Source organism: Plectropomus leopardus, chromosome 4 (assembly GCF_026936395.1).
Source record: "Plectropomus leopardus strain MGB_pleo_1.0 chromosome 4, ASM2693639v1, whole genome shotgun sequence".
Taxonomy (NCBI): domain Eukaryota; kingdom Metazoa; phylum Chordata; class Actinopteri; order Perciformes; family Serranidae; genus Plectropomus; species Plectropomus leopardus.
The window spans coordinates 26,837,275-26,850,911 of record NC_142179.1 but is presented as its reverse complement, the minus strand read 5'-3'; the positions used below and the strand labels follow the sequence as shown (position 1 = coordinate 26,850,911).

At 43.2% G+C, this 13,637-nt stretch overlaps 1 protein-coding gene across 2 annotated transcripts in view; it reads left to right on the top strand.

The window, feature by feature from the left end:
* The window catches only part of hectd4 (HECT domain containing E3 ubiquitin protein ligase 4), a 41,382-nt gene extending 28,922 nt beyond the window's left edge, over nt 1-12,460 (top strand). For both annotated transcript variants that reach the window (XM_042487643.2, XM_042487642.2), the window contains exons 55-76: nt 64-224; nt 315-496; nt 581-786; nt 891-1,021; nt 1,135-1,340; nt 1,455-1,634; nt 2,140-3,539; nt 3,629-3,836; nt 3,932-4,155; nt 4,330-4,475; nt 4,565-4,668; nt 5,114-5,237; nt 5,867-6,057; nt 6,214-6,360; nt 6,520-6,639; nt 6,748-6,903; nt 7,012-7,115; nt 7,412-7,633; nt 7,723-7,889; nt 8,495-8,690; nt 9,637-9,859; nt 10,262-12,460. In XM_042487643.2, the coding sequence (XP_042343577.1) occupies nt 64-224; nt 315-496; nt 581-786; nt 891-1,021; nt 1,135-1,340; nt 1,455-1,634; nt 2,140-3,539; nt 3,629-3,836; nt 3,932-4,155; nt 4,330-4,475; nt 4,565-4,668; nt 5,114-5,237; nt 5,867-6,057; nt 6,214-6,360; nt 6,520-6,639; nt 6,748-6,903; nt 7,012-7,115; nt 7,412-7,633; nt 7,723-7,889; nt 8,495-8,690; nt 9,637-9,859; nt 10,262-10,398 (4,935 nt within the window). In that variant the 3' untranslated portion in view covers nt 10,399-12,460. The remainder of the gene's footprint in view (nt 1-63; nt 225-314; nt 497-580; nt 787-890; nt 1,022-1,134; nt 1,341-1,454; nt 1,635-2,139; nt 3,540-3,628; nt 3,837-3,931; nt 4,156-4,329; nt 4,476-4,564; nt 4,669-5,113; nt 5,238-5,866; nt 6,058-6,213; nt 6,361-6,519; nt 6,640-6,747; nt 6,904-7,011; nt 7,116-7,411; nt 7,634-7,722; nt 7,890-8,494; nt 8,691-9,636; nt 9,860-10,261) is intronic.
* The last annotated feature ends 1,177 nt before the right edge of the window (nt 12,461-13,637 follow it).

The following is a 13,637-nucleotide window of genomic DNA, read 5'->3' as shown; positions in this document are numbered from 1 at the left end:
CCCAACACAAAATCCATATGCTCATCAATATAAAACCCCAAATATTTGTATGCCTTTGTCTAGGTGAATGAGCTGGTCCAGGTGGAGACGTACCTGCGCAGTGAGGGGGTGCTGGTGAGGTATTGGTACCCTATTGAGATGCTGGAACGGCCACCTGCTGGATCTCGGCGGACTGCTGCTAATGGCTTAGTCTCACTAGACAGTAGCAACATTCAGATTCATAGGTAATGGGTAAACCGAATTGAGATGAGCTTCATGTACATGCCTCCTGCACTGGTGCTCATAATAATGTTTGTTTTACTGCTGCGCTGCAGGGAACTTCTCCGCTGTGAGAGTGCGCTGGCTCGTCTTTACTGTCGTATGGCCTTGCTCAACATCTTTGCCCCCAAGAATCCCCACACCTTCACTCGTCTCTTCCATATACCCGCTATCCGAGACATCACCTTAGAGCACCTGCAGCTGCTGTCCAATCAGCTCCTGGCTCCACCCCTCCCTGGTGGGTATTGATCTTCTGAATCACCGGATCTCTGAGATCTTTAGTGTTTCTGTGCTGATTGCTGTGATGTTGTTCTTGCGGCAGATGGCACTATCAGTTCTAGTTCTATCCTACTGGCCCAGTCGGTGCTTCACAACCTTCAGGGCCAAAGCTGCTCTCCCTCAGAATTATTCTACCAGGGCAATGCTCAGCCCATCCGGGAGTGGCTGACAGTGGCCATCACTCGTGCCTTGCATCAAGGAGAGGAAAGCCTGCTGGAGCTCACAAAGCAGATCTGCTGCTTCCTACAGGTCAGCTCAAGCAATCAGAACTTAATTTTATAAACGTGCCTCTGGATACCTTCCCAGTTTGTAATGTTGTTCATGTTTTCTCATAATTCTGTTTACTGTAACAGAACGCACCAGAGCAGTTTACATCTGAGGAGTTTCCTGTGACAGAGTCAAAGGTTAGCATGGATGTCAGCTTTCCAGGCGCTGCATTTGTAATCGTATCCTGCAAGGAAAGCCAGCTAGGCTGCCGCAAAGAGTGAGTTTCTCAAAAGTGTTCAACTTCAGCAGTTCCTAATGAACTCTCTTTTCTCATCATTAATTTCCTGTAAAATGTTTTAAATTGCTCCCCTGTCCTTTCCACTGTGTTAGCTCCAGCCTTTACAAGGCTCCCTGGGCTCGAGTCATGGTGTATGGCCTGGGTCACAAAGTGCGTAGAAATGGCCAGCTAAATCTGATGGAGGCGGTGTGCTATCCACTCGATGCCTCACCCACCAACACAGGCCTTACTCCCCCTCCCACCACCAACCAGTACCCCTCTGTGATCATACCCACTGATAAGGTGCACATCAAACTAGGTGAGTATCTCACTCTTAAAGGTCAATTCATAGAGATTTATTGTAAAAAAAAAACAAACAAACAATGTGTTACAGGAGAGAGTGGAATTAAATATCCTGTTGTATTCATTGCAGGGGTGTCGCCCCCTCCTGGTGCTGTAGTGGTGCTGCACTCCTTGCCACTGGAGTTTCCACTGGCCATGGCATTTGCTGAACAGCTGTTGACGTGGAAGCTGGGAGAGGGGAGTGAGCGATCAGAGGATGAGCTGGACACAGTGCCCTCATCTGTGCTGCTGCAGGTGGTAGAACTATTAGGTAGGTTTACCACCAGTTATTACAACACTTAAATGAGTCTGTAATCAAGTAATTCCTGTATTCGTTTCTTAAATGCAGCCCATCCTCTCAACAATCACAAAAGTGAATTTTATCTGTTAAACTCTAAATTATTGTCTGAAATTGTATAACTCTATTTGGAATATTGTTCCTGATTATGTTTTGTAACTAGTGGATATTATTTATGCTTAGATGGTTTATTTTCCAAGTAAAAAAAAAAACAGTTATATTTCGTTATTTGATGTGGAATTTTAAGTCTTTGCTTGTTTTTTCACTGTCCTCCACACAGAAAGAACCCCATGCTTACAAGATCATATAATGTCAATCTTATAAAATGTTCTGAGTTTGTGAGTTAGTTAAATCTGCATATTCATTCATCTTCACTGCTATCTTCAAAAATCACAAGAGAACCTTGCAAGATAAATCATATCAAACATAAAGATTTCAACAACTTTAAGAGTTTTCTTCATTGTCCATATTGTTTTAGGTGGTTTGCTTTGGACTACTGACCTGGCTCCCTCCATAAAAGAACTCATCTTCCACTTGCTGGCAGAGCTTTTGCGGAAAATCCACCAGCTGGAGCAGCGCAAGAGCCCGGCTGGTCTCTCAAGCTCCATTGCTCTGCTGCTTAACCCCTGCCTCGCAGTGCTCATGGCTCTGCAGACAGAACTCCGAAAGCTCTACGACCGGGAGACTCAGGGATGGACCACTGGAGGGGCTGGAGCGGGGGCATCATCATCTGGAGGCGTTGCGTTGGCACTGGGGGCAGAACAGAGCCGGTTCTCCACCTACTTCCACGCTCTGATGGAGGTGTGTCTGGCTGTGGCAGAGGTGACACTTCCCCTTAATGTTGGCGGCTCCTCAGTGGGAGCCCTGTCCTCCACCAGTGCCCCTAACCTTAGCGACTCCTCTTCATCTTCGTCATCGTCCCCAGGCCAGACGCCACAGAGCCCCAGTCTGTTATCTAAACGTAAGAAGGTGAAGATGAAGCGCGAAAGAGCGGCGGCTGCAGTAGCAGCAGCAGTGTCTGGTAAACGGGGAAGTGGAGGTGCACGGTTGTCAGAGAGCGACAGCGCCCTGCTGAACATGGCGGGGAGTAAACCTGAAGACATGCTGTGGTTTCACCGCTGCCTCACACTCCTGATGATACTACGACATCTTGCCAATAAGGACCCGCAGGGCTTAAGTGTGACCAGTGATGCAGTGACAGATGCCTGCCAGGCCCTGGTCGGCCCCACCGCCCACAGCCGCCTGCTGGTGCTCTCAGGTATTCCCACGCACCTGGAGGAGGCCGTGGTTCGTAATGCTATCCGCAGAGCTTGCAACGCACATGGAGGACTCTTCAAAGATGAAGTTTTCATCCCGTTGCAGGAGGAGGACCCAAAGAAGCCCAAAGTTGGAGCTGGGGTTTCTAGCCCTCAGGATGGCAAAGCAGGTCCTGAACCTGAGCGCCCTTTTCCCAACAGCGGGGGTCCCGAGAGTCCCGACAGCTCCAGCAGTGTGACTCCAGCCATGAGCGTGAGCGCTTCAGCTTCTACCAGCCAGACTTCGATCTGCAGCTCCTCTCAGGGAGTGTCCCGCACTGCCAGTGAACTTTCTGTCGATCAGGAGCTGTTAGCTGTTCAACCCCTCACCCCTGTCGCTGCCGCTTCGGCTGTTACGTACCCCCAGCAGGGCCCCCAAGACTCCCAGACTGTTTCTAGTCAGGAGAGTCTAGATACCTCCCTGTGCAGTACAGGAAGCTTGGGGAGTCTTGGCAGCTTGGGGGAGCCCCTTGACAGTGCAGAAACACCGTCAGTGTCAGACGGGGGCTCGATGCACACAGTCACCTCACTGGAGAGCAATGCAGTTATGGCCAGGCCCATCAAGGGTTATGCTGTCATTGAGGTGGGTTTATCAAGAGCACCATAATAGATCTAAGCTGTTCGTTTGTGTTGATCTGTGAAAATACACCTATCTTTCTTTGTTGATCATAGGTTCGTTCTCGGGCCAAAGTGGAAAAAATCCGTGCCAGTCTTTTCAACAGCAGTGACCTGATTGGCTTGTCCAGTCTGGAAGGTGAAGAGGAACTAATGGAGTTGACCAATGAGGAGATCCTCACAGCCTCCAGTGTAAACCAAAGCCTGTTTGACACACAGGGGAGCTCAGCACTTGAAGACTACTTCCTGGACAAGTCAGTCAGAGGTTGGTGTTTGATCAAATATTTTCTGCTTTTACACAGTGACATTAGTTCTGCCACTATATGCCAAATGGTAAATGATCTGTGTCCATATTTCAAGGTGACAAGCTTGTACCTGGAGCACGAGATGTCCTCACAGATATTTTTAAGAGCTGCGTGCACTCAGAGCAGATGCTGAGCCTCACACCGGCCAAGCCAGTTAAAGTGTCTGACATTTACCTCAGCAAGGAGCAGATTAATGCTCAGACCCCTGGAAACCTACTGCATACTTTCTTCACCAACGTTAGGCCTCCAAAGAAAGTACTTGAAGACCAGCTTACTCAGGTATGAAACACATTGGCTGCAAATGTTCAAAAATGCTGTGAGTTAACATCATTCACGGTTTTGCTGAATCGTCCAGTGATCTTTTTTTTGCAGTCAGTTTAAAAGTGCTACATGTTGAAACGTTTTATACTGTGCGTACATTCATGTATGTCAAAAATGATTCATTTGCATCAGATTCTGCGAAAGTATGGCACACCCAAGCCCAACAAGAACAAATACAGCAAAGCAGGAAAAGAGCAGCACCAGGGTAAGGTAGTTAGCACTAAGAGGCCCATCACCAAACCTCCCACTAAGGAAAAGTCTGTGCTCAACAGTGTTAGGTGAGTAATTTGATTTTAAGCACATGTTTGTTACATTTACACTTTGACATTGTAATTGAATCACATTTTTTTGGTCTTGCCTCTGCCAGGACTGCACTGAGTGAGAAGAAAACAGTTCTAAAGCCCAAATCTCCTGAGAAATCTAGACCTGATGAGAAAGATGTGGAAAAATCTCCTGCGAAAAAAGCTGAAGGTTGGCAGTAATGACACACACTTTGACTACACACTGACTACATTAGTTGATGAATGGTTATGGCCAGAGGGGTCTGCAAAATATTTCCAACAAAGGTTTAATCAGTTGTATTTTTGTTAAAGCATTATACCATCAAATGTGTGCAGAAGTGACATTATTCCCCTTCCCTCGCTTAAATTCAGGTTTCATGATAAAACAGTCTATTAATGAATCAATCAAAGACAGAGAAGATTTTATTTATTTTTCTTTGTTTTGCATAACTGGAAATTAAATGTATTTTTGTATGTTTTTACTGATAGTTAGACAAAATTAGCAGTGTGATGATACCTTTTTGCACTTTGGTTACATGCCTTGGACCCTTCTGTGATGCTCCACTACCCTACAAAAGTAATTTGAGTCCTGTTTTGAAACCAAGTTGCGTCACATACCACTTTGTCTTCTTAAGTCCCAGAAGAGAAGTACCTGACACTGGAAGGCTTCCATAAATTTGCTGTTGACCGTGCCAAGCAGGACATCCGTAGTGTCTGGAGGGCAATTTTGGCCTGTGGTTATGACCTCCACTTTGAAAGGTAAGACTCGGAAATCTGATACCCCAATAGCCAGCACTTAGACTGATGTAACTCAAATACTATCACAGCCACGAGCTGTCTGGAAAACACCCATGTTGTGTTGTGACAAAATGTCCCCTCTTCAGTAAAAAAAAAAAAAAAAGTCCTATCTGAATTATCATATTTTCCTGTTTACATTGTTTATACACAGTTTTAAACAACAAACATTATATACAGTGACAAAAAAACATATTTGAATATAATTTTACTACCACTGTAATACTACTTTAAATTGACATCCATCATTTTCATACAGGCCATGTAATTGTAATTCAGCATGCCACTGGCCTATTTTCTGTACTTGAAAACAAAGCCACCTGCCAATTTAATATTCATTTCAGGACTATTGCTTTGAGTATTGATACATCAGACCTAATGACTAAGAATGCTAATGCAGGTTGATGAGAGTTAAACTTGTTTTATTATATGATGTTATGTTGTGTTTTTCCCAGTCCAAGCCATGTGATAGTTGAAAATTGTAAAGCCAATCCAGTTAAAAAACAAATTTCATGTTGACTGTTATCTTTTTAATATAAGAAACTAAACATTGCGTAAGGTCTCTGCTTAACAGCAGCTGTCTTCTGTACCAGGTGCACCTGCATAGACACTCGTCACGCCCAGAAGGCTTGCAGGAAGTGGAGCTTGGAAATGGACGTGGCATTAGTCCAGTATATCAACAGGCTCTGCCGTCACCTGGCCATTACACCAGCCAGACTACACCCCCATGAGGCCTACCTGGACCCCGGTGATACTGCTGATCCTCGAGTGGCCTGCCTGCTCAGTAAGTAAACCACTTGTTTGTTACGGTCTCTGTAGTAAACAAGATAATATTGCTGTTCAAAAACCCATGCTTACACTGTCATCTACAGTAGTACATATGTTCTTGCTGTCGTTTCATCATCTTGTATATGTAAAAAAAAAAAAAAAAACATTTCAGATGTGCCTGTGGAGAGTCTGCGCTTGCGCTTTGCTCTGCTGCAGTCCCTCAACAACACTCTGGAGAGTTTCTTCCTGCCGCTAGTGGAGCTGAGACAGACACAGACCTATCAGAACAGCATCGCAGCGCTGTTATGTGAGGCCAAAGGTAAGCAAGATGTAGCAGGTCAAGGGAACATAATGGGCTAAGTGAATGCGACTATATCAGTGTTTTGACTTTTGTATAGGAAACCTTACTTGTTGAAATACAACTGTCTGATCAGATGTTATCATTTACACTCATTACCTGCTTCTCCACTGATTACAGGTCTAATCTTTTATGACACGAAGGTCACTGTAATGAACCGAGTGTTGAATGCCACAGTACAGCGGACAGCTGACCACGCTGCGCCAGAGATTACACTGGACCCTCTGGAGATTGTGGGAGGTATGGATGCCTTTCACTTACTCACAAGCTTATTGTTTCCCATTTCATAGCACATGCAGCAGATCTTTACACACCTTCTTCTTTCTTCTTGCAATTTTTTTTCTCCAGGTGAGATCAGATCATCAGAGAACACATATTTCTGTCAGGCAGCACGTCAGCTGTCCTGCATACCATCGTCCCAGCTTTGTGTGAAACTGGCCAGCGGAGGAGACCCGACCTATGCCTTTAACATCCGCTTCACTGGAGAAGAAGTTCACGGCACAAGTTAGAATTTCCCCTTGACATCTTTCTGTGTACAGTCCTCTAGTGTTTTACGTGTCAGGATTTTTTTTTCCAGACTTAACCGTAGCTTTGATGAATCTGTCTCTCCAGGTGGCTCCTTCAGACATTTCCTATGGCAGGTGTGTAAGGAGTTACAGAGTTCGGCTCTTTCGCTGCTGCTCCCCTGCCCCAGTGCTGCAGCCAACCGTAACAAGGTACGCTGTTTCAGGAGCTGGCATGTTGTCAGTCTCTGTCCTGTGTTTGACACCTTTGTTCTTCCCAACAAGGCATAAATGTTCTAGTCAGGATTGGCTGGTAGCTGTCTGGAATCTCAAAGTTTCCTCAAAGATTTGAAACCTAACTGAAATGTTTTTTACAGTAAGTTGTGAGGACATTTCCTCACAACTGTTCTGTTAATTACCATCCCAAGAATACAGTCGTTCTCATAATTATATGTAGTACAACAAAGTTAATCACAGATAAAATCGTAGTTGTGTATTCTTATTCCCAGGGGAAGTACATCCTGACGCCCAGCCCCATCAGCTATGCAGAGGAACAGTTGTTGCACTTCTTTGGTCAGCTTCTTGGCATAGCCATTCGCGCAGATGTGCCACTTCCTTTGGACCTGCTGGGCTCTTTTTGGAAGGGTCTGGTGGGTGAATCCCTCGACACAGAGCAGGACCTGCAGGAAGCTGATGTGCTCACCTACAACTACGTCAAGAAGTTTGAAAATGTAAGGGACCTGTGGTGTATATCTCGTCTTTTGTGCTAATGCCATGGTTCAAGTGACCTTAATGTGACGCCTGTTCTCTGATCCTGCAGGCGAATGATGAGACGGAGCTGGAGGCCCTGTGTGCTGAGATCTCCTCCCAGCACCACTCAGGAGAAAGTCCCGACTCCCCCAGCCGGCCCTGCTGCACCTTCACCTACGTCACTATGACAGGCGAGGAGGTGGAGCTTTGTCAGGGAGGTCGCAGCCTCACTGTCAGGTACAGGAAACTGTTTATACTGCTGCTTTTTTCAGAGTATTGCATACAAACATGAAATTGATTTTTTTCCTGTTGATTACAGAAAGTTATATAAGTACTCTCTTGGTGTGATTTAAACCATAACATCTATAATCCCCTTTTTGTTGTTGCTTTTTCCTTTTTAAACAATAAAATATACCTAACAATATATAATATAATGTAATTTGAAATAAAGTATATATATATATATTTATACACACATGTACATACATTAACCACAATTTCATAAATTCATACATATTCATAGTACAAGTTCATAAAAAGGAAAAAAAAACAAAGTTTAACTATATCTATATATATATATATATATATATATATATATCTATATATATATATATATATATATGTCTGTTTGTGTGTGTGTGTCTTTGTTTGTGTGTGTGTGTGTGTGTGTGTGTATGTATGTATATATGAATTTAAAAAATTAATTCAGCACCTTTGTGGGGAGATAATCTAGCATTTTTTTTTTAAATGATTGTTTATACCGCATTTTTCTAGAAGACCCAGCTCATTATGGTCTAATGCCTGATCGTTCATATATTGTGTGCTTATTTGCGTGCGTTAAGCTGGGAGAATAAGGACATGTATGCGCGGGCGGTGCGAGGCCTTCGTCTGAGGGAGCTGCAGAATGTGGAGTGTATGACGGCGGTGCGTGCAGGGCTCGGCTCAATCATTCCCCTGCAGCTGCTCACTATGCTCAGCCCCCTGGAGATGGAGCTGCGCACCTGTGGTCTGCCTTACATCAACCTGGAGTTCCTGAAGGTAATGCATATATCTGTGTAAAAATCCATTCATTTATTTATTATTTCTAACCCCCACATATTATGCAACTTTTTTTTTTGGTAGAATGGCTATAAGACTTAGCGATGACTGGGAATCTTGCCTGGTCACAGTTTGCAGGACTACAAGGAGACTCCTTTTGAGATTTTTTCCCCATTCTGCTCCAGCTGGAAAATATAACATCAAACTCCATTAAGAAATATGACATTTTAACAATTCTTTGAGTGTCCTCAAAAGTACAAAAATCTGTAAACATGAGATACAAGGTGTTATATGTTAACAGTATTCTTGTCAATTTTATGTCAATATGATCCTTAAATATAAACTATTTATACACAAATGGTAAACAGATTTTGTTACCTCATTTTGCTGCCAGCCTTCATTGGTATGCTGCACTGTTTTAGTGGGATGAGACTTCGGAAATGAGGTGAACTGTTTCAAAAGTTAAAATTTCTCCCTAAAATGTGTGCTGGTTGGTGGATCAGATAAACACCACCAACAGTTTCTCATCCTTTTCTACAGTCCAAAAGAACCAAGACTCGTTTACTTTCTTGTGCCTCTCGAGATCCATCCTTGTTTACTGTCTACCTGGTTTGCTGCTTTGTCGTTGGTGCTGGAGAGAGCGTAGCTACTGGTTTGGAGAATGTTTGTGTTATTGAATTTCACTATTTGCATGAGCCAAGACTAAAAACGTAGAAAAACATGAAACATGTTTTATTTCAAACGAAAAAAAGTCTTGACTTTAGGCAGCTCAGGCTGAGATTTACGAACACCTCACAGTATACTATACAACTCCTCCCAAAACTCCCATTATTTCATTTCAGCATTAGACATTTGTGACAGTGAAATCACTTGAAAAGTCGTTTGTTGTAAGTCAAACATTTATCAAATCCAGTCAAAGTTAATCCTGGACTCCCTCCCTCCACAGGCTCACACAATGTATCAGGTGGGTCTGATGGAGACGGACCAGCACATCGAGTTCTTCTGGACTGCCCTGGAGATGTTCACTCAAGAGGAGCTCTGCAAGTTCATTAAGTTTGCCTGCAACCAGGAGCGAATACCGTTCACCTGCCCCTGCAAGGACGGGGGACCTGACACGGCTCACGTTCCCCCGTACCCCATGAAGATCGCCCCTCCTGATGGAGCTGCAGGTAACGAGGTTTTTACAGACCATGACTGGACTCAGGGGCCGTCGACTCCATTGATGTTCTTCTTAGTGCTGTTCGTGCAGAAAAGCCAGATAGTGATTGTCTTGTCTTGAAAACTTAAACAGACTTGAGACTTGAGCTTGCTTTTGTTTGTCAGTTAGTAGGTTTGTATATATAAACAAATAAAGCCATCTATTTGTTCATCTATGACAGATAAGACCCGTCAACATTCACTTTTATCTCTTACACAAGCGTGGCATTGCTCAGACTACACAGCAGCTCTTTGGTCTCCTGCAGTTTTATGTTTACCTCCAGTGGTAAACAAACAAATGTACCAAGACTGATTATATAAGAGAAGTAGGAGGTGATTTTTTTTGTAATGCTTCCTGTTTCTCTCCTCTCCAGGTCAGCCAGACTCGCGTTACATTCGCGTGGAGACCTGCATGTTCATGGTGAAACTGCCCCAGTACACCTCTTTGGACGTGATGCTGGAGAAACTGCGATACGCCATCCACTACCGCGAGGACCCTCTCAGCGGCTAAGAAGACTTGACAACCCTACGTTCCCCAGCGTACATACCTGCTCCGCCTCACCCCTCACACTCCTCGACCTTCCTTTGAGACAGACCATTCTTCTTTATGCTCCGCTGCTCCAACAAAACCACACATGACATTTTCTTTTCTTCATGGTGGCTTTTAAAGCTTTGCATGTTTATCCCTGCTTTTTTTTTGGCACAGTTTACACAGCTACTACATTTCATGATTGTGTTGACACATATTTTTGTGAGGAATTCAGGGAAGATAATCTGACGCTGTTTACGAGTGTCTGTTCTGGTTGCACTGAGTTTAAGGATGACATTGAAGTGAAACAACTGTGACAGAGTTTTTTTTTGTTTGCCTTTTCCTTTCCTCTACCTTTAACAGAGGGTTCAACAAGCTTCAGTCAAGTTCTGTGAATTTAAAAACCTAATAGGATGACTTCAGATCAGCACTTTACAGTTGCAAGTTTAACTCATGACTGCTGAACCCTCTTTCTGCGGCAACATTTCAGTATTTGAAAGTTCTCAGCAGAACTGTGAGTTGCAGAACTTTGCATTGCTGTGAAAGCAACAAACCAACTTGTACCCCCCGCGTGCTTAACCTCGCTGCCTCCCTCTGTCTCCCCTCTGTGGGGGTGATGTTCTGAAACATGCCTTTGCTGTAGGAGCCTCTCTCCAGAGGGTGATGCTGTGTGAAGAGAAAACCCCACGATCTCCATAGAACTATCTGAGACGGAGGTACGACTACTACCACAAAATGTGTGATGCTGCCTATTTTTGACCACGTCAGCTATGAACAGGCAGAAGATGTGAACAAGTGCTGTACAGGATCTTATGTAGTTTACTGCCTGTTTTAAAAAAAACTATGAACTGCTAATGGACAAATTAACTTATGCCTATATAAACTGAATACATTTTATCCAAGTCTCTGAAGAGAGGGTATTTAAATCATGTAAAAAGTCATATTAATCTATTAGTTTATGAAATTGCTCTTTGATTTTTCGAGTAGCTTTGGCAGCATGTTAGGTCAGCTAGATTGGACGATAGGAGAGGCCTGCTGGTTCTGATATGCTTGCATTTCAGGTTTGTGAAACCTGCGTTGCTTCGTGAAAACGAAAAGGAGACAATATTCTCATGAGCTGCTCTCCTACATTGTTTGTGTGCTACTGCTACTGAATGTGCAACAACCCCCCTCCTCGCTCCCCAACATGCACAATCTATACACATACACACACATACACACACACACACTGGGGGAGGGGCGGCGGATCATCTTGAGTTCTGCCTTTTCATAGTTTTCTTTATTGAAAGAAAAACATCTGTTTTTTTTGTTTTATTTTACCCATAACCAAATGTTTAGCTGTGTAAAAATTAAATTGAGAAAAAAATGTAAATAGACTGAAGTTTTGTTTGATGGCAGTTTTTATGAATTGCTACTTCACTTCACTTTATAATTTTTGTTTTTGGTTTGCACTACTCTTCCAAGAAAAGATTCTAAAAATGAGCAAACTAGGCGATGTCTGTTGGATATCGGGTTTGTTGTGTTGTTATTTTTTATGAATTTTGGAAATACCAGTAATCTTATCACCTTTGTCTTGTACTCAGATGGATTCAATCTCTTTTACTCATGGTGAAACATGTTTTCTTGTGTGAGTAAAGTCGCCATTTTACTAAGATAGAACTGAGAAACACACAACAGGATTGACATTTGGCGCATATTGGATTGTTGAATTGCTTGCGAGTTTTTGGTTCAGTTCTCTTGAAGGGTGATACACCGCTGCTAACAGGGACGCTCTCTCCTACTACTTCCTCCTCCTCCAGAGGGGGGGTAGATAAGGTTATAAAAAGGACATATCCATACAAAGAGGTGTTGCGATAAAAATGTGTGCTGTACATTTACTTGATATTTATTACAATTATTTATGGTTGCATTAACTTAACTTTTACTGTCTTACCTCTGCACATCAGAAACTTAACATATCTAAAAATGGATTATACAGATGTAAAGAATCGGATGGCATTTGAGATTTCTGTGTCACAATAAAGAAATGTCTTCATGTACAAAATTCATTGTCCTGCTTTGTTAAAATTCACGCGTTGACCTACATTTCTGTTCATTTTAGGTATTTTTCTTTGAGGTATTGCTCAGATAAACATCCAGTGTGGTTGAGGAAAACATGTTTCATAAGTGGTTGTTTTTTAAATTCCCTTCCAAAATGAGTCATTTGCATACTTGACTGAACAGTGGCGGGCATGCCTGTGTGCAAGACAATGTGCGTTGGTCAAGATGAATGATGCCTGTGAAACATGTTTTGCCTCCTTTAAGACATGCCTTTACGTAAGGACCCTGCCACTGACTGGTTATGTCACCACTACCAGTAAACCAGACACCTTTTCAAAGCAGCAAGTGCTGGGCCAGGCCAGTTCAAGCTGGATCTCACACTGTTCCAGCGCCTCCATTATATTCTTTATTCAAAGGGAAACATCTAGAACAAAAGACCTAATGTTTCATAAGCAAAAATCTGAAGTCTGATATCCCCTTGTTACACTGTTAACTTGGTTTATAGGACATATGTATTATGCATTTAGCTCCCCCAGCTGAGCTATACTGGGAGTACCAGTGGTGTGTCACAGTGATCAGTGAGTTCTCTCAAAAAGTGATGAAACTAAAAGAAAAACTAGTCTGCATCAGTTGAGTTATCCTCGTATCTTGCAGTGAAATTTCTTCTTTTTAATACCAAGTCTGCAAGGTTACTCAGGAGGAATTCTAGGAATTTCTCCAGCATGTCGACCAGTTGGTTTTCAAAGCAACCAATCATCTCTCCCTCGCATACAGCCGTCTCCCCTCTTTTGTGACATAATGATCCTCAGACCAATGAGCAGCTGGAAAAAGTGCCACATCCCTAACAATCCAACCAATTGAACTCTGGGAAATTCAATGTATTCTAAAGGTGACAGGCGACTGACCCATTAACTACTTCTGAGGCCACTTGACCTGGCTTAAAAAACACTGTCGTAAACAAAACACTCCCCTTCAGGATATCTCTGCTGTTGCCAAATATAAACCTTTATTATTTACTCATTCATTCATAAGGGATCACAGCTGCTCAAAGATTTAATTTTGTATGCACCACGGCTGCCAAAGCTCTCACTGTGGAGAGAGGAACTTAATTAGAAAGTAAGCTGCTGAGACCAGAGCTATTAATGAGTTGTCCTACAAAGAATACTTTAACGGTATGGGAG